Genomic DNA, 23,444 nt, shown 5'->3' with positions numbered 1-23,444 from the left:
TGTTCTGCACAAGTACTTTATTTTGTGTAAGATATTAACCCAACTCGAGTCTGAGCATCAGGTGGATGTAAAGTATCCCACGACATTACTTCAAATATCAGGGAGACAGTCCAGACCCAAATCAATAAATATTTTTTAAACATTTTATCTGATCAGTTCAATCTGCTGCTAAGGAATATTCCAGTACATTTATTTATAACTTCCCCTCTTTAAATAACCACGATGAATGTAATTCAATATGTTTAATTGGCCATAGATTTTATTTTCTCTCTGAGATATCCTAATGTTGTGCTATATAAAACCAGGTTCTTATCTTATAGGTGTACTTTTCTGTGCAACAGAAAGAGAATTCCTTGAGTTACTATAAGCAGAACATGATGTTTGTTTGAAGAACTGTATCAGAATCAGAATCCATTTTAATACCAGCTGCATATGTAGTGAAATTTATTATTATCCGGCAGCAGTTCTTTGTGATACATACTAATAACTGTGAATTACAGTAAATATATAATAATTAAATTATATAAGTAGTGCAAAACAGAAGTAGTGAGGTACCGTTCATGGGTTCAATGCCCATTCAGAAATCTGATGACTGAGGGGAAGAAGTTGTTCCTGAATCATTGAGTGTGTCTCTTCAGGCTCCTGTACCTCCTCCCTGACGGAAGCAACGAGAAGAGGGCATGTCCTGGGTTTTGGGGGTCCTTAGTGATGGATGCAGCTTTTTTGAAGCATCGCTCCTTTAAGATGTCCTTAGTGCTACAGAGGGTAGTGCCCATGATGGAGCTGACTGAGTTCATAACTCTCTGCAGCTTCTTTTGATCCTGTGCAGTAGCCACCAACCCCCTCCCCCTCCCCCCCAACTCAATACCAGACGATGATGCAGCCGGTTAGAATGCTCTCCATGGTACATCTGCAGAAATTTGCAGGTCTCTGGTGACATACCAAGTCTCCTCAAGCTCCTAATAAAGTATAGCCACTGTTCTGCCTTCTTTGTAGCTGCATCAATATGTTGGACCCAGGATACAGTAGATCTTCAGAGATGTTGACACCCAGGAAACTGAAATTGCTCACTCCTTCCACTTCTGACCCCTCTATGAGGACTGGTCTGTGTTCCCTCATCTTACCCTTCCTGACGTTCACAATCAATTCTATGGTCTTACTGACGTTGAGTGGAAGGTTGTTGCTGTGACACCAACACACAAACACAAACAAACAAATATCATTTCACATTATCAATGAAGATGCCAAGACAATGGCTGTCAGAGTTTGTAGAGGGATCTGGACCAACTAGGAAACTAAGACAAAAAAATAGCAGATGGAATTTAATACAGATGTACGTGAGGTGTTGCACTTTGGGAGGACACACCATACTAGGACTTACCCAGTGAAAGGCAGGGCACTGAGAAGTGTGGTAGAACAGAGGGATCTGGGAGAACAGATCTATAGTTCTTTCAAAGTGACCTCACGGGGAGATAGGGTGGTAAAAAGAGTTTCTGGCATTCATATTAAGTACAGGAGTTGGGAGGTTATATTGAATTTGTATAAGACGTTGGTGAGACAAAATTTGAAGTATTACGTACTGGTCAGGTGACCTACCTACAGGAAAAATATCAATAAATGAAAGAGTACAGAAAAGATTATAAGGATATTGCTGGAACTTGAGGACCAGAGTTGAAGGGAAAGGTTAGGGCTTTATTCCCTGGAGCGTAGGAGAATGCGGGAAGATTTGATAGAGGTATACAAAATTATAAGGAGTGTAGCAGCAATACCAAAACAATTGCCGCTGCATGTGATCCTGAGGATTTGTCAAACTTGTTTGATATGTCCCCAGCTCCAGTAATGCTGCTCCAAATGTCAAACCTTTTATTCCATCCTCCATTAGCAATTAGAAAACATACAATCTTGAAGCAATGAAATTTACATGTCCCCAAGTGTAAGTTAAGCACTTTTCAGTGGTCCCAACCTTCTACGAAATAAGCAAGAATACATAACTTATTCTTTTCACTTTTACCACACCCCCAAAATGTGACTACTGTACTTACTGTAATAAATGCACAACCCAGAATACAAAGCAGTTGGAAAACAGATACATGGCTCCTAAAAATGGTATAGGGCAAATGCAAGCAGGCCTTTTCTGCCGAGGTTGGATCAGACTAGAACTAGAGGTCATAGGTTAAGGGTGAAAGGTGAAATATTTAAGCAAAAGCTGAGAGCAAACTCCTTCAATCAGGGGTGGTGCAAGTGTGGATCGAGCTGCCAGAGGAAATGGTGGATACGTGTTTGATTTCAATACCCAAGAGAAGTCATGGACAGGAGCAGTGTTAATGGCGGTGTAAAGCATTATGCTAACTATTACACTACCCTGCCATCCCATGCTTGCAATAATTGCCACAAATTTCAGGTATTATTTGTTCTAAAGAAACCACAACTGCCTTATACTCATCCCCTGGTTAAACCCTTGTCGATGACCTTGAAATCTGTAGATTTTCAATCTCATGGCCAGGGCTTTATTTTTCCACCTTTCAGTGAAGCTAGAGTCTGCTGTCAGAGTTCCTTCTCTGATAATCCCTGGGCTCACTAACCTGCATTAGTTCCTGCTCTGCAATGCCTTGATTACTCAATGCTTGAACACATTTCTAAATCAGCCTCTGACCATTCACCTCCATACCTCTATTGCTTCATTCAGCTATCCGTGATTTTGGAGCTTTCCCAATTTGGCCTCTCCTTTCCCTGAATTTAACCACAGTGTCAGAATCAACATCAGGTTTCTGATCACTGACACATGTCATGGTATGTTATGGTGTGGCCTCCTCTGCATTGGTGAAACCCAACATGTCGGTTGGGGGACTGCTTTGTCAAACACCTTTGCTCCATCTGCAACAAGCAGGATTTCCTGGTGGCCAGCCATCTTAACTCCATTCCCTATTCCCATTCTGATACATCAGCCATGGTCTTCTCTACGGTCATGATGAAGCTACTCTTAGGTTGGAGGAGCAACACCTCATATTCCATCTGGATAGTGTCCAATCTGATGCCATAAACATTGATTTTTCTACCTTAGGGTACTTTCTCCCCCACTCCCCCTTCTCTCTTCTTTCATTCCCCATTCTGGCTCCACCCCCTCCTTACCTCGTCTCCTCACCTGCCTATCACCATCCTCTAGTGCCCCTTCTCCTTCCCTTTCTCCCATAGTGAACTCTCCTCTCCTATCAGATTCATTCTTCTTCAGAATTTTTTCCATCTATCACTTCCCAGTTTCTCACTTTATCCTCCCTCCCCCACCCATATGCCTCCCCCTCACCTGGTTTCATCTATCACCTTCCAGCTTGTACTCCTTCCCCCCCCCCCCCACCTTCTTATTCTGGCTTCTTCCCCCTTCCTTTCCAGTCCTGAGGAAGATCTCAGCCCACAATGTCAACTCCTTTGTTCCTTTCCATAGATGCTGCCTGACCCGCTGAATTCCTTCAGGGGGGGGGGGGGGGTGTGGTGTGTGTGTGTGTGTGTATGTGTGTGTGTGTGTGTGTGTGTGTGTGTGTGTGTGTGTGTGTGTGTGTGTGTGTGTGTGTGTGTGTGTGTGTGTGTGTGTGTGTGTGTGTGTGTGTGAGAGAGAGAGAGAGAGAGAGTCGGGATTGCCAGCATCTGCAGAATGTCTTGTGTTTGTGTCATGAAATTATGAAATTTGTTGTTTTATAGCATCAATACAGTGCAAGACATAAAAATTACCTTAAGTTGCTAAAAAACAAGTAAATGAATATTTTGAAAGTGATGGAGTATTTATGGGTCCAGGGGACCATGCAGAAATCTAATGGCAGAAGGGTAGAATCTGTTCCTAAGACATTGAGTGTGCATCTTTAGGTTTCTGAACTTCTTTCCGGATGGTAGTGTTGAGAAGTGGGCATGTCCCGGATGGTGAGGATCCTTAATGATGGATATCACCTTCTTGAGGCATAGCCATTTGAAGGTCCCCTCAATGGTATGTGCATCGAAGCTTCCATACCAGGCAGCGCCTCGACCAGTTAGAATGCTCTCCACCTTACACCTATAGGTATGTGCTAGAATCTTTGGAGACATTCCAAATCTCCTCAAACTCTTAACAAAGGAGAGCTGCTGGTGTGCCGTCTTCAAGATTGCATCAATACATTGAGCCCAGGATAGATCCTCTGAGATGTTAATGCCCACTACTGACCCCTCAGTGAGGACAGTATCATTAGTGGTACCGCATGTGGAGGTGCCGTTTCACAGTAACCAGGGTTCACTCTGCCCTCTGATGTCATACACATGAGTTTACACAGTCCGCCTGTGACTGTACGGGTTTCACCCAGGTGCCCTGACTTCCTCCACACCCCAGTGGCATGCAATTGGCTGCAGTAAGTTGCCCCTAAAGTGAGGAAAGTGGTAGAATAAATGGGGTAGGTGAGTAAGATTAGCATAAGTGTGTGCTTGATGGTAGGCACAGGGGTTTGTTTCTGTGCTGACTGACACCATCTCTAACTCTGGAATTCGCTCCCTGCACTTTCCCAAACCTCCTCCCCTCTCCAGCTCTCTTACAATGCTTCTGAAAAACTGAAGTTTTAGTCACCCATCCTAATCACAGCTGAAGTGCCTCGTTTTGCATAATAATACACCCATGAAGTATTTCACTGCGTCAAATGCATCAATGGAATCAAACCAGAGAATCCTGAAAATACTCAACAGGTTAGGAGCACCTGTGAAGAGAGAAATGGAGTTAACAGAGTCAAAGAGTCATAGTGTTATACAGCACGGAGCAGGCTCTTCAGCCCATCTTCTCTATGCTGACCAAGATACCAGCTATTCCCATTCATATTTCAAAATCTGTTCCTAATCTGTCTGAATCAGCACTGGGAAATTAGGTAACAATATCATGTTCCAGTGCTCTGAATGGTCTAATTTTTATTGAAAAAAAACATGAAAGAACATCTAGGACTTACACTGTGGATTCTGACAACCTTGACTTTAGATCCCTGTTCCTCTGTGCATCTTTTGAATGACACATCAAGGACCCGGGCATAATGGTGTCCAGTGAGGTGAAGCTCGGCTCCGCACTCAACCCCTTGGACTTTTCATTCACATTGAAATGTTTCGCACAATCCATGGGGCACTCTGCAGGGGCCAGTCTCAAGTGCATGGGTGACAACTTGTGGCAACTTGTTACAGGCTGCTCCCTGCAGTTCTACACAGTACTTCTACCTTCCTCAACTAGTCCCGGTCTAACAAAGGAAACAAAACTACTGGAAACACTCAGTATCTGTGGAGAGAGAAATCATTAATGCTTCAGGCTGAGGACCCTTCATCAGAACTTCGTCAATTCTGACAAAAGGGCTTTGACTTGAAACATGAACCTCTCTACAAACTATTGAATGTTTCCAGGTTGGTTTGGTTTTAATTTCAGATCTCTAATACTTGCAGTTATTTTGATTTCCAAATCCCAGACTAACACTGCACAGGTGGGTCCACAGTTCTTCTTCCCAACCCCATCCCCTACCGGGGCCATAATCTCGGCCTAACCCTATTCTCCACTGACTGATCACACAACTCCCTAAAAACTAACCCTCTTGCCAGAAAACATCATCAAATTGCTCCACTTGGACCTCATCCGGACACTCACCACCTCCAGCTCCCTCTTGCCTGGACCTGCCTAAGAATTGGATTGCCTTCCACATTGCACACATCTCACACGAGACCAAGTTGAGAAAGGTCACCCCTTTCCAAGAAGCAGTCCCCAAACAAACACCTCTAGGCTGCCTTGCAGTGAAATTCCTTAAGTTTGGAGCTCAATATTAAGGAGTGAAGTCAAGCAGAAGTTGGTGGAAATCTGTTACTTTTCCCAAAAGGCTATGGATCTTGGGACATCAGAAATTCTGACAGAGTTAATATTAGCCATGACATCAGTAAAGCAAATGGAGATGAGGTACGCAGATGGGAAATGATTGAACAGAACATCAGAATAGCCTCTGGGGCTGAATAGCCTCCTACTGATCTGCTATTTCAATTGATGCAGTTCCTTCACTCTCCACCAATGCTACTGGCAGTTCATGCAGCCTCCCTCCCTTCTTCCCATTTCCAAAAGTAGCTTGCTTCATATTTTAGTTTATAAAAGATAAGAGATTTCCTTTGCTGCATTGTGAAATGTAAATATTTAATTGTAATTGAGTCTACTGGTTTACTGTTTCCATGGGAATAAGCAGAGAGTTATGGAATTGATGATGTAAGATATATTACTCCAAAACTACTCGGATTTATTGCAATCATCGCAAGTCAGTGGCTCGGACAACAATGTGCTCAGCGTAGCAGGACCATTATCACAATGGCCTGGGAGATCCATTCACTTGTGCTTGATTCTACCATCTTGTCTTCCTACAATATCTTGTTTCAGAACTTTGCTGCCCTAGGACTTCCCCTAAAATCTGACCCTATCTTTGATCCTGACCTTGGACTCAACACTGCTCCAAATTCTGATTCTGGGTATAATATTACTCAAGTTCAAGTTTATTTATTTATTTTATCTGAAGGTGCATCGCGGAACAGGCCTTTCCGGCCCAGTGAGTCGCACTGTCCAGCATCCCACCGATTTACCACCAGCCAAATTACAGGACAATTTACAATGACCAATTAACCTACCAACCGATATGTCTTCAGACTCTGGGAGAAAACCGGAACACCCGGAGGAAACCCATGTGGTCATGGGGATAACGTACTAACTCCTTACAGATAGCCCTGGATTTGAACACCCAAGTCCTAACAGCCCGAGCTGTAATAGTGTTGTGCTAACCGCTATGCTACTGTGATGCGGAGTACATGTTTGGTTGACAAGTTTAGTTGTGATTCAACTATATACATTCTCCTGTTCGTGTTCTTTGGGAATTACTCGGAACTGAGGACAATTTGCTTCTACCACAGAGAAGAGTCCATTTGTTCATAAGGCTAACTCTGACCCTGCCCCGTAATTATATTCCTGGTACTGGCTACAAACCTGAGCCAAATGCTGCTCCTCATCTCGTCCTTTCTCCTAGTATTGAGCCTGAGACAATCACCGTTCTGACCTACGGTATATAACCTTATTTCTGGCCTAGGCTCCAAACTGATTTACCAAAGCCTGCCCTGCATCACTGTACCCTTTGCCATTCTACATCACAAATTCCTCACCCGGTAACATACCTCAGAGAAACGACTTCGGGATCCTGATCCTCTTTTGGAACCCACCCCCAACCTAGATCACAGGGTTTCAACAACCCACAGGGGACTCTTCCCCAACTTGGACATCCAGCGTACACCTGCTGCTTCAACAGTGGGCTGATATTCCACACCCACCCCCTTTTTCCCATGTCAACATCCAGTGTTGAAGTCTCAATTGTTAGCAGGTCTCCCTCTCACTACGTTGGCTGTTCATTGTATCCCTGTCAAACTTAAGTTGTTAGATGGTTTTAAAAGACCAATGTTCTCCTTGACTTTATCTTTGGCTTCTCCCTTAAATAGAGTCATCATCATACGATGTACAAATCGGCCCTTCGGCCCAGTATTTCCACCCTGACTCAGATTCAGATTTACTTATCCCGTGCACACCGAAGCCTACGGTGAGATGTACTGTTTGCGTTATGAACCAACACACTGGGGGCAATCCGCAAGTGTCGCCACACATCCCAGCGTCAACATAACATGCCCCCCACGTTCAGCAGAACAAGAAACAAAACAACCATAGCAAAACAAGCCGCTTTCCTTTCCGCATCCACACACATGGACAGGCCTCCAATCTCCAGCCGTTCGGCTTTGACTTCCGAATTTCTGATAGATCATCGGTTTCTGATCCTCAGCACCAACCCCTAGACAAAACGATGATGGAACTCCGAATTCCAGGCACGCTGACTGACCCACACCTGTTCCTCTTGCTCGCATGGACATTCGATCCCAGGAACTCGGAACGGCCCAACATCCACAGATGTCTTTCGTCACCCATCAACGAAACTGGCTTTCATACGCTGAGCGGTGACGTAAACTCTAGATGTCCTTCATACCACACCCATATCACTGGCCATGAAGCAGGGTAGCAATGCCCACACCACTGGCCATCGAGTGTGGAGTGGAGCAGTGATGCCCACATCGCTGGCCATCAACCGAGGAGGGAAGCCTCAGATGCAGATGTCTTCGTCACCCGTCCCTGTCACTGGCCTTCAATTGCGGACCACAGAGTTGACCTCTAACTCCTCCACATCCCTGTCCCTAATCCCTAAGTCCCCTTTTTGTCCTCAACAGAGACCACAGTTGGGTGTCATCTTGAAAAAAAAGTGATAAGAATATTTAGAAATAACACCGAGAAACAAGGAACAAAATTGAGAAATATACCCCTTCACTACCTGCAAATGCACCAACTGGTGAATTAAACAGATCTCAAGCAGAAAGGGTTTATTAATGTTGGTTTCAGGTGAACAGTTTGAAAAAGTTTCTCCTTTGCTGCCTGTTTTTTTAAATTTAATACTTATTGAGATACTGTGCGGAATAGGTCTTTCTGGCCCTTCGAGCCACGCCAGCCACCAATCCCCCTGATTTAATCCCAGGATAATCATGGGACAATTTACAATGACCAATTAACCTACCAACTGATATGTCTTTGAACGGTGGGAGGAAACCGGAGCACCCGGAGGAAACACACACGGTCACGGAGAGAACGTACAAACTCCCACAGTGGTGGGAATTGAACCAGGGATGCCTGTACTGTAAATTGTTGTGCTAACCACTATGCTACCATGCCACCCCAAGTATCAATTGACTATCAGGTACCCCTCTACACTAACTCATTTTGCAGACTCGATAGCCTTCCATGCTGTGCCAGTTACCTGCATCAGAGGACATCATTACTCCTGCAACACATGACAGAGGTATGACTAGAAGTCATTTGTCTATGCTTTGTGTCCTTGTTGGGCACACAGAGGGTTATGGAACATTTCCTTTTGCTACGTAATCTGTAGCAGCATGATTGAAAGAGAGCCTTGCTAAGCACATCCGAGCCTGTTACTGATGCAGTTAAGTCCCCTTTAATTTAACTGGCCATACTCCTTCAGAGAACTCATCACGCTCCTAACATTTCCCCCTCCATGTGAACATCCATTGCTCCCAGCTCCTAGACCAAAATCTGCAAACTTTCCGCTCGCCTCTGCTTGTTCTGAAGGCCCCTTTTGCTCCTCAAAAATCACAACGCATTCTAAGCTTCGACTGATGACCCCAGTGCTGCATGTACAGTCACTCTTCATCCTATGTATCAATCCAACATTTTATTTTGACCTCAGGTTGAGTTTACGCACCAGACATCGATCTGCTAATTCACCTCAAACCCCATCTGCCAACTTCTTGTCCCCTTCCAAAATCCAGACTCCAAACTGTCAGCCCTTTTCACACCCTCAGCCCCAATTCACCAAATGCTATTGACACTCAAGTTCCAGGCCTCCAACCTTTGATATCGTAGACGAGGTGCTTCTCGTTCCTATCCCTAATCTATGCTGATATAATATTGATCAGGTTGTCTGGAGTTAGCTCGGAATGATACTATTTGTGAAGCTCATAGCCACGGAGGAGATATATCTTCAGAATAGTAATTTTCTTTCTTTTCACCTGCACAGTAAATTGTTCTATTTCACGTGAATAATCTACAATTCTTGCAAAATAGATTAGTGATAATTATCAAACACGAGGAAAATTCTAGTGATAATTATTCCAGTTTAGAACTATTGTTCTTGGATGCATTCAAAGGATCTGTTTTTTTTCTAAAGGGTCGTAGAAATGTGTTAAGCAAGCTTTGAGACATGAGTTGTCTCCTGGAAATGTTTCCCTGAAATTGTGGCTCCCATTTAAGGCTGCGGAACAGATTGTTGAGAAACACAGTACCGGCATTGATGGAAAGCATCACCATTCTCCCACTGAGCTGGAGAGTATTTATCCGTCAATACCAGCTCTATAAAACAACAACCTGTTCATTTTTGCATTGCTGTGTGTTATTTTTCAGTAAACGAACTTCTGCTTTTTCATCATCAGAGCAATAGCAATAACAATATTGACTCCGAAGCAATTTGTTACATCCAAAGAGAACGGAGGTGTATATAAATGAAAGTCTGTTTTTTTTTAAGCTCTTCTGCAGTAACGTTTATAGATTCTCAATGCATTGCAGCTTCACGCAACAACTAGGAGACTCAGATATCTGTGGCCTCTATTAGAGTTAACCAGGTCATCAATTTTTCCGGTCACGCGGGATCTGCGTCATGAGAATAGCATGGTAACATGAGTCTGAGCATCACCACTGGCTCAGGCTTAGGTTCAGTTTCACCAGCTGAGTAGCTAGGCTAACCCCATACTGATCTCAAAAAAGGAAGTGTGACAAACTAGCTAGCCAGTTGCCCATTTAGACAAGTGTTGGCTGCCCTTACCCTGAGGTGAGTACTTTCCTGGTTGTGTTGGATTAGGGAAGCAGCCCTGCATACAAATAAAGGCTTGAAGTCCTGATTTAAAAGGCAAAGTTGCACAGATCAAATGAAGCCATAGTGATATTTCAGACTGGACACAACAGGCTAACTGAGAAGTTCCTTAATTAACCAAGATGTTCTGATGCATTTTGCAACCGGTGGCTTATTTTGAAATATAATCACTGCTCTGATGTAGAAAACACAGCAATTATATTGTAATGGTTGGTTAATCTGTTGCTCTTTCAACATAGTTTCCTTAAGGGGAAATCTTGCTTGACAAATCTATTGGAATTCTTAGCGAAAGTAACAGGCAGGATAGACAAAGGAGGGTCAATGAATGTTGTTTACTTGGATTTTCAGAATCAGAATCAGAGTCAGGTTATTATCATTGGCATGTGTCGTGAAATTTGTTAACCTAGCAGCAGCAGTTCAATGCAGTACATGATATAGAAGAAAATAATAATAAGTAAATAGTACATAAGAAGGCCTTTGACAAGGTGCTGCATATGAGGCTGCTAAACAAGTTAAGAACCCATGGTATTACAGGAAAGATACTAGCATGGCCAGGGGGTTGGCTGATTGAAAGTGTGAATAAAGGGAGCCTTTTCTGTTTGGCTGCCGGTGACTAGTAGTGTTCTGCAGGGGTCTGTGTTGGGATCACTTCTCTTTACATTATATGTCAATGATATGATTGATGGAATTGGTGGCTTTGTGGCCAGGTTTGCAGATGACACAAAGATAGACTGAGGGGCAATTAGTGTTGGTGCAAGGAGGCTGCTGAAGGATTTAGACAGATTAGGAGAATGGGCAAGGAAGTGGGAGATGGAATACAGAGTCAAGAAGTGTATGATCATGCACTTTGGAAGAAGAAACAAATGAGTAGACTATTTTCTAAGTGGACAGAAAATTCAGAAATCCAAAGTACAAAGGGACTCGGGAGTTCTTGTGCAGGATTCCCTAACAGTTAACTTGCAGGTTGAGTCAGTAGTGAGGAAGGCAAATGCGATGTTAGCATTCATTTCGAGGGGAATAGCACGGATGTAAAGATGTGGCTGGTGAGGCCTCACTTGGAGTAATGTGAGCAGTTTTGGGATTCTTGTCTAAGAAAGGATGTGCTGACATTGGAGAGTGTTCAGAAGATGTTCACAAGAATTGCCCATGACAATAAGCTTGGATATGAAATATTTCTCCAGCAATGAAAGGGCTATTAAATGAGGAGCGTTTGTTGACAATTGGCCTGTTCTCACTGGAATTTTGAATATTAAGAGGGGAACTCATTGAAACCTTGCAAATGTTGAAAGGGTTAGATAGAGTGGATGTGAAGAGGATGTTTCCTCTTGTGTGGGAGTCTAGGACCAGAGGGCACAGCCTCAGAATAGAGGGATATCCATTTAGAACTGAGATGAAGAGGAATTTCTTTAGCCAGAGGGTGGTGAATCAATGGAATTTGTTGCCACTGGCTGCTGTCGAGGCCAGGTCATTGGGTGTATTTAAGGCAGAGGTTGATAGGTTAGTCAGGGCGTGAAAAGTTATGGGGAGAAGGCAGGAGAATGGGTTGGGAGGGAAAATGGATCAGCCATGATGAAATGATGGAGCAGACTCGACAGGCTGAATGGATTAATTCTGTTCCTATCTCTTATCGGCTTTTGCGATATTGGTTGATCTGTAATTACAATTGAATGCTTCCTGCACCAAGTTGGACAGGGTGGTAGGAGGTTAACCCTTGGCCTTCCTTTCGGTCTATCATGTAGGGAGGAAAAATACAGAGTGCAACAGACCTTGAATTTTGTTGACGTTTGTAATGTACTGCGCTCCTGCAGAAAGCTCAAGTTCTGTGGCATTTATACCTGGGTAGGAAATGCCCGTGACAATGAGCTTGGACATGACCTATTAAATACATGCAGAAATTTTCAGAACCTGTAAAACAAAAACTAAACTAAAACAATTTAAAAAGTAATCTAGAGTATCTAGATACAGAAGATATTTTTTTTAAATGCCTCAAAATATGTTTTACGTGGTTTTTGAGTTAACAAGCCACAGCAAAGAACTTCGCCATAAATCAACGTTAAAGTCAAAACTATGGGAAATGACTGCTTGGGCCTTTCAAAGCTGCTGAGCTATCGTCTATGTACTGGACCATGGCAAAAAGTAATATCCATGTTGCTTCATCTGCACTTCTTTCACCAACCACTTCCTCCTTTGGTGTTCTATTTGTCTCTGCAGATGTTAATTTATTCAATCAGTCCCTCACTTCCACATTCATCCTTCTGAAGATGTTCGTTAGCTCCAGTTCTGTTGTTCCCCAGTTGTCCAGCTCTCCCCCTCAGAGCCTCAGTGTATTTGCTTTGCATCATTGAGTAGGTAAGGAGCTAGAGTTGGCCTTCCTTGCAAGCTTACTCTTGGGAACTGTATCTCTTGTTGCTCAGCCTAACAAAGACCAGTTTCTTGAGATGTGATTTCTGACAGTCAGGTAGGTTTACCAGTTTGTGATCTGGTGCTTAGTCTGCACTTGATGAATTACTCTAATGCAGGGCAGGAATGCAAAAACCCAAATGGCTCATCAATGTTGTAAAAGGATGGTCCGCCTTTATCTGATCCGAGCTGTACGTTTCTCTGATCAACACCGTGTAGTTCGAGTCTGAAACCTCCGAGATGGGCCAGTGAGTCAGCCAGGTGTGAAGCAATTACTTCAGGAGACGCAACAGTTCTCGGGGCTAACTATGAAGCACTAAAAGCAGTCTATCCTGAGGACAGAAAACAACAACTTAGTTATTGCTTCATTGTGCAAAATCAGTGCCTCTCTAGTGAGACAAGGGACTACTTTGAACCGCAGTTCCTATGGATACACTCACTTTTTAAACCATCATCAGATGCTGAGTGGAGTTGCAGTCAGTAATCATTGTGGATATAGATAATTTCTCACATGGGATGATTGTATAACGAGCAGTTGTTATAATGATGGAGAATACTTCAATTCTATTGTGCTCATTCAATTCAAAGTTGTTTGATCAATTGTGTTCATTTTGTATGAAATCACTGGCAGTACTTATCTTGATTATTTCAAATGACTGGGTCACGTGTCATGAAGATAGGTGCAGACTATCAGCTGAATCCTTCCTTGTGCCCATCTCTTCCCTCATCCACATTCCCTGCCCTCTCCTCATTCTGAACTAGTCATGTGTTTTGTCACTGATCATTATATTTATTTTTGAGAGGATCTCAGTTCTTGGAGGCAGTACTGAAATCTAGCATTTGCCACCTTATTTCATAATAGCAATGTAGGATAATTGAGCACTTGTACGAGTCTCTCTATTCACCTTGTATTGACAAATGCAATGAAAATGACTTGTCGAGATGATTTAACCTGGAAGAAAAGGTCTGCATTTAGTCAAGCCTTTCATGGTCTTCACAGTTCTGAGGTGTAGTGACCGTTGTAATAGGGGAACTGACACCTCACACACTGTCCACTGCAACCTAACATAATCTAAGACTGGGTAATCTGCTGTGAATGGCCATCTCCCAACACCACAGTCACAAAGCATGGAACCATCGGCGGAATACTAACCAAGATTCCCATTTAAGCTAAAGCCATTTGCTAGTTATTCTCAGCTCTTGCTCCATCTTTTTTTATATACCAGCCATCTCCCCGCTTTCCAGTTGTTATGCAGAATCTTGACCGTCCATTTTCCTCCATAGAAGCTGCCTACTGCCTCTCAAACATTTATACAGCTATAATGTGCCTTCCCCACTTTTAAACTTGCTGCCTTCACTGACGAAGGCAAGCATGCCATTTGCCTACTTTACTACCCTGTCCACTCATGTTGCTACTTTCGTCGAGCTATGAATTTATATCCCAAGATGCCCCAATGCTCCTTAGGGTCCTGTCACTTACCGGACCCGTTGCATTTGATCTTTGCAATTGCAATGCCTCAAATGTATCTGGATTAAACTCCTGGCTTTTCTGTGCTCCTGTCTCCATCAGATTTTCATCTTGCTGTATCCTTTCACAACCTTCTTCACTATCTACATCTCTACCAACTTTGTGTCATGGTCATAGAGAGCAATAGAGCAAGGATTTAGGCTCTTTGGCCCAACCGGTCTATGCTAACGATGGTACCCACCCAGCGAGTCCCATTCAGCCCCTTCTCTCCACGTACCCGTCCAAGTGCAAACAGTCATCTGCAGACTTACTAACCAGCCCATTTAAATCTTTGTCCATGTCACTTGAGTGTATATATCACAAGCAACAGAGGCAGCACTTCACTGCAGATCTGCTGGGGTTGTCAGTGATTCCGATGCTCCCAATGCAGCCTCCTCCACGTTGGTGAGACTTGTGGTAAATTGGAGGACAGTTTCGTCAGGCGCCTCCTCTCCATCCGCCAAAAGCGGAACTTCCCGGCGGCCTAACATTTTCATCCCAATTCCCATTCCCGTTCCAACATGTTGGTCCGTGGCTTCCTTCTGTGCCAAGTTGAGGCCACCCTCAGGGTGGAGGAGCAACACCTTATATACCATCTGGGCAGCCTGCAACCCCATGGCATGAACATTGATTTCTCCTTCCAGTTAAAAAAAATCCCTTCCCTCCCTTCTTCTTCTATTTCCCACTCTGGCCTCTTCTCAGCTGCCTATCACCTCCCCCTGGGTCCCCTCCTCCTCCCCTTTCTCCTATAGTCCACTCTCCTCTCCTATCAAATTCTTTCCTTTCCAGCCTTAACCTTTGCTGCCCACCTGTCTTCACCTATTACCTTCTTGCAATCGTCCTTCCCACCACCACGTCTCAGTCCTGAAGAAGGGTCTCAGCCCAAAACATTGACTGTTTATTCACTTTCATAGATTTTGCCTGACCTGCTGAGCTCCTCCAGCATTTTGTGTTTTGTTAACTGGAGGGTGATTTGGGCAGCAAGTTGATTGCCAGCTGAAGGACAGCAGCCCAATTGAAATGAAGTGTGTCATCAGCTTGTGGAGGGAGGTAACTAGTGCTTTTAATTTCATTTAAAAGTAGATGGTACTGTGTTTTTCTCACAGTAAGCAAGTCAAAAGCTCAAGGACATAGGTTTAATGTGTGAGGGAAAGGATTTAAAGATGGTCTGAAGGAGCAGGCTTTTCTGAGGTGGTGGTATATGGAATAAGCTGCCAGAGGAAGTGGTAGGGGTGAGTACAATTATGTCTTTTAAAAGATATTTGGATAAGAAAGGTTTAGAAGGTTATGGTCAAACGCAGGCTGGGGGAGCAGCTCAGGTTGGCACTTTGGTCACCATATATGAGTGGGCCAAAGAACTCTGCATAACGCTCTGATTCTCCGGCAGTTTCTATGCTGTCAATTGCTCTTAGGGCTTTCAACTTCTCAATATTTTTCAGTTTAAACTTTCTTTTGCATTTTTAAAAACTTTTTTTTCTGCATTCTTAAAATAATATCTTAACAGATCGTGTGATTTTACAAGGAAATTGACCTCTCAAGATGCTGAGCCTGAAGGCAGGGCCTCACCGGCTGTCAAAGCTGTCCTTTCAGTGCAGCTGACCACTCATGCTGAGGGAGGGCTTGGCTCTGTGTCTGCACCTGGGATTTGCCAGGCGTTGCACTCCAGGCAGAAGCATGCCACCTAGTCAGTGATCTCGGGGTGTTAGAAGAACTGTCCCCTGTTATCATGATTTCAACATCAAGGGTTAACTGTTTTAGTGCATGCCCACAGATCTCAGTTCTGTGAGAGGATCGGGCCACTTGAAGCTGGATGTCACTGTGGTAAACTATGTATACCTGTCTGGACACACCCCTCTGCTGACTGCTCCTGTGGCTCCTGTGGCTCCTCCCACAGACCCCCGTATAAAGGCGATTGGGGCACTGCTCCTCCCTCAGTCTTCGAGATGTCGTGCTCCCTTTTCGCTGTTGTTAAAAGCCTGTCGTTCACTTCCAGTCTCCTAGAGTTATTGATGGTGCATCAGTCACTATGTGAAGCCACTTCTGTATCAGTTCAAGGGCACCGAGAAGCCTGCAATGGGAGTCACACCATGAGTTCAGGACCATTCATTACCAGCACAGCAATATCTATATACACTTAGAGCAGAATGTGGTGCCTTTTGTTAGCGTCACATCCACAGAGTCCGTGGCCAGCTGTAGTACAGAGGCTAATAGTAGCCTCCCCACTTCCCCCTCACCTTACAAACTCCTCTGATTTTCAAGTTGCAAAGGGTGTAACTCCTCCCATTCCAGTGTACCCAGGGAGTGGGAGAGTATGGGACCAATGTGGATACGTGAGGGGGATTAAGGGACAAATCAGCCATACCTAATCAAGCTGTTAAACATCCCATGCAACACACACAAAATATCGGGGGAACTCAGCAGGTCCTATGGAGAGGAATAAAGTCAACGTTTCAGGCTGTGAGCCCTGATGAAGGGTTTTGGTCCAAAATGTTCTATGTGTATTCCTCTCCATAGATGCTGCCCAGCCTGCTGAGTTCCTCCAGCACTCTTGTGTGTGTTGCTCTGGTCTCCAGCGTCTTCAGAATCTCTCATATTGGTGTTTAACATCCTGTGCCTGCTTCTGTAAGCTTGGTGTCTGCTGTATTCCCACTAAAGGAGCTCTCTCTCGTCTCTAGGTGTGGACAGTTGGATGTCCCTAAGTGAAATTGATCCAGATGAGGAGGTCCAGGGGGAGATCCATCTTCGGATTGAGATTTGCAGTAACGGCTCAAGCCCAAGGCTGCGTTGTCACGTGTTTGAAGCAAGGTAGGTGTGGGGGGAAGAGCAGGAGAAATCCAGGAAATGTCTGCGGGATAACTCATTGAACTTTGATGCAATAGGAAATCAATTTACAATCATCTCTGAGAGACATTGCCTGTAAGCAGAGCTCCAGCTGGACAAGGTTAAGTACGGGTGTGTAACAGCTTTGAAGCGCAGAAGGAAGCTGGCAGCCTTGTGATAAGAGCGCTGATAGTTTGCGGTGATAGAAATTGGGAGTGTCTCTGTGTACAGGTTGTTTCTATTTTGTATGCATATTTGAATATTGTGTGTGATTAAGTGTGTTGCTTTGTTAGTAATATGTCTCCTCTGTGTATTGTGCATGTAGTGTGTGTTGGAGTTTAGCATAATTCTCATGTCTGTGGGACTATGTGGTGTTTATGTGAGTGTGAATGAGTTTTGTTGTGGATTTCTGTGTTTGTGTGTGTGCAAGACTGAGCTTTCACGTCAGTTGAAAGTGTTCCTACATAAGTTTCCTGGTCCATTGGCTGGATTGTATTCTCTGCTTTAGTCAGAGGGGAAGTGAAGGTGATGTTAATCTGGAGCAGTGTTATTTGTGTGCCAGCTGCATTGTGGAGGCTTGGATCAACCCTCCAAATTCCTTGAAAAGTTCACAATACACAGTTGTACCATACAAGTGTGGTTTCTTACAGACCTATGAAATAACCATATCTGGCCTGTGATTTTAACTTTTCCATGCAAACATTCCAGGAATTTCAACAGTATGAATTTCATGCTAAGTGAAATTTCCAAGAAACAATTTTTGATAGAAAGAGATATACATACAAAGGAAATAGGAGCCGAAATAGGTTAGTTAGGTCTCTGAGCCTGCCTCTGCTATTCCATAGAATCGTGGCTGATTGTCCAGATAGTGTTTCCTGTTCCAGTTTCTTTCCCATAAGCTTTGATGTCTTTAGCTTTTGGGACTATATCCAACTCCCTTTGGCTGTAGATGTTTCACCAGTCCTAACTGGTTTGCCCTAAATCAAAGTTCAAGGGTCAAGATTCAAGTACATTTATTATCAAAGAATGTATAAATTACACAACTTTGAGATTTGCTTGCTCACAGGTACCCCCAAAGCAAGAAACCCGAAAGAATCCAATTTTTAAAAATTGGTATAAAAGACCAATAGCTGATAATGCAAGAGAGAGAGAGAGAGAGAGAGAGAGAGAGAGAGAGAGAGAGAGAGAGAGAAAGAACAAAATGTGCAAACAATAGAAGAGAGCAACAACATTCCAAACCACAAATTGAGTCCTCAGATCCGAACCCCAGAGTAGGCCCAAAGCCTTGCTTATCAGTTCATTATATTAGCAGGCACAGAGCTCAACAGCCTCAGTACCATAAGGAGAGCGCAGTGACCATCGTCAAGAACGAGAAAAATCAGCTCTCGCCCTGGATCCCAGCACCCTGTCTTTTCAGTCTATCTGGGCCAGCGTTTAAATTGACCAAACGACGGAACAGGGAAAGGCTCCAGTGCCCTGGAGAGGAGAGAACATCGCAGAGAGCGAGCAAAATAGGCTCTCGCCTCTGATCTGGGCCTCAACGGCATATCGTACCTAGCACTGGGACCCAGGCGCTGCTGCAGGGAAAGACTCTGGGCCTAGACCACGCCACCCAGTGACTTGCTCCGGGTCCCAGTTTCGCCATCCAGCCCAAAGCTGCTCTCAACCTCTTAAAAGCAACTTGGCGCCCAGAATGATCTGATCTTGCACTCAGGCCAGTTGTAAAGGCAGTGAAACTCCTCTGCCTGGGCCCAGACTTTTCCTCTCAGTGCCCTGAGTGATCCAGCCTTACACTTGGGCCTGTTGTACAGGCATCGGAACTCCATCTGCAACGATTCTGCAACATGCCACCCTGAGCTCGCTTCACCATTGCTCACCCCTCACTCTTCGCGACGATAATTTACCACAAATTACCTCAGAAAAGGTATTTTTAGTGATGTTTTTAGCTGGATTTCTTACCCTTGTAACTACCAGAGAGCTGTCACATGCATTCGGTAGTGCCATCTTAACCTCCAAAATAAATTTACCATCAAAGTACATACATGTCACCATGTGCTACCTTGAGATTAATTTTCTCACAGGCATTCACAGTAGAGCAGAGAAATTCAATAGAATTAATGAAAAACTACACACAGAGACTGATAAACAACCATTGTGCAAAAGAAGACAATCAATGCAAATAGAAAAAAAGTAAATAAATATTGAGAACATGAGTTGTAGAGTTCTAGAAAGAGTCTATACGTTGTGGAATCTGTTCAGAATTGAGACGAGTGAAGTTATCCATGTTGCTTCAGGAGCCTGTGAGTTGAAGGGTAGTAACTGTTCCTGAACCTGGTAGTGTGGGTCCTAGTTCCTTCTTCCTGATGGCCACTACAAGAAGAGAACATGGCTTAATGGTAGGGAGAGCTTTGCCCATGATGGACTGGGCTCTACCCACTCCTGTTTGTAAGCTTTTCCATTCTTGGGCATTGGTGTTTCCATACTGAGCCGTGGTGCAACCAGTCAGGATATTTTCCACTGTGCATCTATAGATACTTGTCAAAGTTTTGGATGACATGCCAAATCTGTGCAAACTTCAAGGAGGTAGTGACACTGTCGTGCTTCTTTGTGATGGCACTTGTGTTCTGGTCCCTGGACAGACCCTCTGATATGATAACACAACAGAATTTAAGGTTACCGACCCTCTCCACCTCCAATTCTTGAATGAGGATTGGCTCGTGGACCTCCACTTTCTTCCTCACTCTTTGGTTTGCTGATGTTGTGTGAGAGATTATTGTTGTGGCACTCAGTGAGTTCTCTAAACTATGGTGGTTATAAATCCAGCTGTTCCAATCTGTCCTCTCATGCCAGTCCTGCCACTCCAGGAGTTAGTCTGGTGAACCCTCCATAGCAAAAATATCCTTGCCCAGATAGGACCAAAAGTACATAAAGTATGCAAGGAGTACTCTCCCCATGACCCTGTGCAATTGCTATGAGAAGTTTCTATTCTGTATTCGTATCCTCAAATTTTATATTCTTGAAGACACGAATAAAAATGTTTCACAGCAATTTTGATTTCTCCCTATTGAAACGAAACCATGATTTGTTGCCTTAACAGGCTGCTTCACCTGCATAATTTCATCAATTTGCGCACAAAGCCACCCAGCTCCTATTGCACCTCTCTTCTTTGCTAACTTGTCACCATTCAGATAATCTGTCTGCCTGTATTATAATCCACTCTCTCAACCCAATGCTCACCGTGGTCTCTCTGCATTCCCTTCACAGGCCATGCTTCACAGACTTGGTCATATTCCGTTCAATTGCCTCATCATTAATATGTTGTTAATAGCTGCAGTCTGTGCATTGAATTATACAGCATTCCACTAGCCACTGGGAATAAGACCTGTCTTTTTTTAATTCTTTGTTTTTGGTTGCATTGAGATCCTTTAACCTTACCAGTAGATAATCCCCAACCTTTCTATGGAAGCTTTTCAAAAGTCTTCTGAAGGTCCAAGTATACCACGTTGCCCATCTGCTCCAAAAAATCCCAGTGATTTTGACAAGCATTATTTCCCTTTCGATGAACCTATGCTGACTTTGACCGATCCTACCACTGTTTTCCAGCTTCTTTGATCCTTAGTAATAAAGCAGCAATTCCCTCATTACCAGCATCAGGCTAAGTGGTCTATAATTCCTGTTTTCTCTTTCCGTTTTTAAAATAGTCAGGCTATAGTAACTACCTTGCAATCCAGAAGAACTAATCTAGAGTCAAAAGACTGTTGGAGCATAACCATTGATACATCCATTATTTCTAGGGCACTTTCTTCAGTATTCTGGAGTACATTCTATCGGTTCCTGAAGATACTCTTTGCGTCCACATCATTAGTATCTCCTGTATCTAATAAAGTGGCCATTGAGTGAATGCTAGTGGTCTTTCATTACTGTAACCCATCCACTTCAACAGGGTCAATGTGTCGTGCATTCAGAGATGATCTTCTGCACACCACTGCTGTAACAGTGGCTATTTGAGTTGCTGTCAAATAACTTGAACCACTCTAGCCATTCTACTTTGACCTCTCTCGTACCAACGTGTTTTCACCTACAAAACTGCCTCTCACTGAATGTTTTCGGCACATTCTCTGTAAACTCGAGAAAATGTTGTGCATGAAAATCCCAGAAGATCAGCAGCTTCTGAGATAATCAAACCACTCCAACTGGCACCAACATTCATTCCAATGTCAAGGTCACTTAGTTCACATTTATTCCCCATTCTGATGTTTGGTTTGACCAACAACTGAACCTCTTGACCATTCCTGCATGCTTTTATGTATTCAGTTAATCAGTATATATTAACCTTCAATTTAACCAACACTGCTTCCATGATGATACTAATTTTCTTCATTTCCTCCCTGTTTCTGGACCCAGGGTCCCCTGATCTCCCAGTTACTGGACCCAGGGTCCCCTTATTTCCCTGTTGCTGGACCCAGGGTCCCCTGCTCTCCCAGTTACTGGACCCAGGGTCCCCTGCTCTCCCTGTTACTGGACCCAGGGTCCCCTTATTTCCCTGTTACTGGACCCAGGGTCCCCTGCTCTCCCTGTTGCTGGACCCAGGGTCCCCTGCTCTCCCTGTTACTGGACCCAGGGTCCCCTGCTCTCCCTGTTGCTGGACCCAGGGTCCCCTGCTCTCCCAGTTACTGGACCCACAGTACACTAATCTTACTGTTACTGGACCCAGGGTCCCCTGCTGTCCCTGTTACTGGACCCAGGGTCCCTTGCTCTCCCAGTTACTGGACCCACAATACACTAATCTTACTGTTATTGGACCCAGGGCACCCTGATCTCCCTATTACTGGACCCAGGGTCCCCTGATCTTTCTGTAACTGGGAGGTTTTTTACTCCTTTTTGCTTAAGGCAGAATAAATCTAGAAATAAGAATCCTTCTGGGCATGCATTCTGTCCCAGAGTTCTCTCTTCTCCCCTCTCCCGTTGGGGGAAAGGTGTGAATGCTGGATGTTTATCCCATATAGAAGGGCCGAGTTGGCCTGTTTCCGTGCTGTAATTGTTACATTCAATGAAAAGTTCTGTTCTGCTGTTACCAAACTATTGAGTGGTTCTGTTGGATACATCGGTTATGACCAAAGGAAAAATGGCTGGATTTGCTTAGCACTTTAGTGCAAGGTTGTTTATTAGGTGTGTCAAAAATGAAACTCACAACAGAAATTTGTGAAACATTTACAAAAAGATACCTGCCAGAAAACACAATAATAAATCAGTACTTTGTCCGGTGTGAACTCCTGGCAACTCCAGACTCTCTCTCTCCTACTCAGAGCAAAGAGCCCTGTTTATTAGGCACCAGGACATACCATCTTTAATTACCAACAAAGTTAACTTAAGACTACACATGAATTAGAATATGATGCACCCCACAATGTAGCTACAATCCCATTACAAAATAAACAAAGAGGATTTTCATTTCTAGAATTATACACATACAAACAACATATACAAATTTACACATTCCCATTACTAAAGAAATAGAATATTCCACCGTTTATGGTAGAAAAGGCACCATAAGGCCAACCCGAACGCATCATCTTGGTTTAGGACCCATACCGGGGAAGACATTGAAGGGTGCACACTCAACGCCATAACAGCAGAATGACAAGGCAATGTTTGTGCGTGTGTGTAAATGTACATGTGTAAGGAGTGTGTTACTCGAGCGCTCTCCATTATTGGTTACCTAGAAAGATAAGATGGATTCTTGACCTCACAATCTACCTCGTTATGACCTTAAACTTTATTGTCTACCTGCACTGCACTTTCTGTGTAACTGTAATACTTTATTCTGCACTCATGTTTTACCTCAATGCGCTGTTGTTATGATCTGTGTGAACAGTTAACAGGAGATAGGTCCAAGCTCATAGATCCCTCAAAGATACCTCACAAGTTGATAGGGTGGTTAAGAAGGTTAATGATGTGTTGGCTTTCATTAGGCTGGGAATTAAGTTCAAAAGCTGTAACGTTGCAGCTCTTTACAACTCTAGAGTGATGGCTTCAATTCTGGTCACCTCATGATAGGAAGGATGTGCAAGCTTTAGAGAGAATTTTAGAGATTTTCTTGGATTAAAGAATATGCCTTATGAGGAATGGTTGAGCGAGCATGGAGTGAAGGAAGATGAGAGGTGACTTGATAGAGGTGTATAAGATGATATGAAGCATTGATAGTGCCAAGGCTGTTTTCCCATGACGGCAATGTCTAA

At 43.8% G+C, this 23,444-nt stretch overlaps 1 protein-coding gene across 1 annotated transcript in view; it reads left to right on the top strand.

Moving 5' to 3' along the window:
• rasa4 (RAS p21 protein activator 4) overlaps positions 1-23,444 on the top strand; it is a 264,778-nt gene that overhangs the window by 61,074 nt on the left and 180,260 nt on the right. The window contains exon 5 of the mRNA XM_073053736.1: positions 17,061-17,190. Coding sequence (XP_072909837.1) covers positions 17,061-17,190 — 130 coding nt within the window. The remainder of the gene's footprint in view (positions 1-17,060; positions 17,191-23,444) is intronic.

Source organism: Hemitrygon akajei, chromosome 8, assembly GCF_048418815.1.
Source record: "Hemitrygon akajei chromosome 8, sHemAka1.3, whole genome shotgun sequence".
Classification (NCBI taxonomy): domain Eukaryota; kingdom Metazoa; phylum Chordata; class Chondrichthyes; order Myliobatiformes; family Dasyatidae; genus Hemitrygon; species Hemitrygon akajei.
The sequence above is the reverse complement of the archived record's forward strand: the minus strand, read 5'-3'. Positions and strand labels throughout refer to the sequence as shown.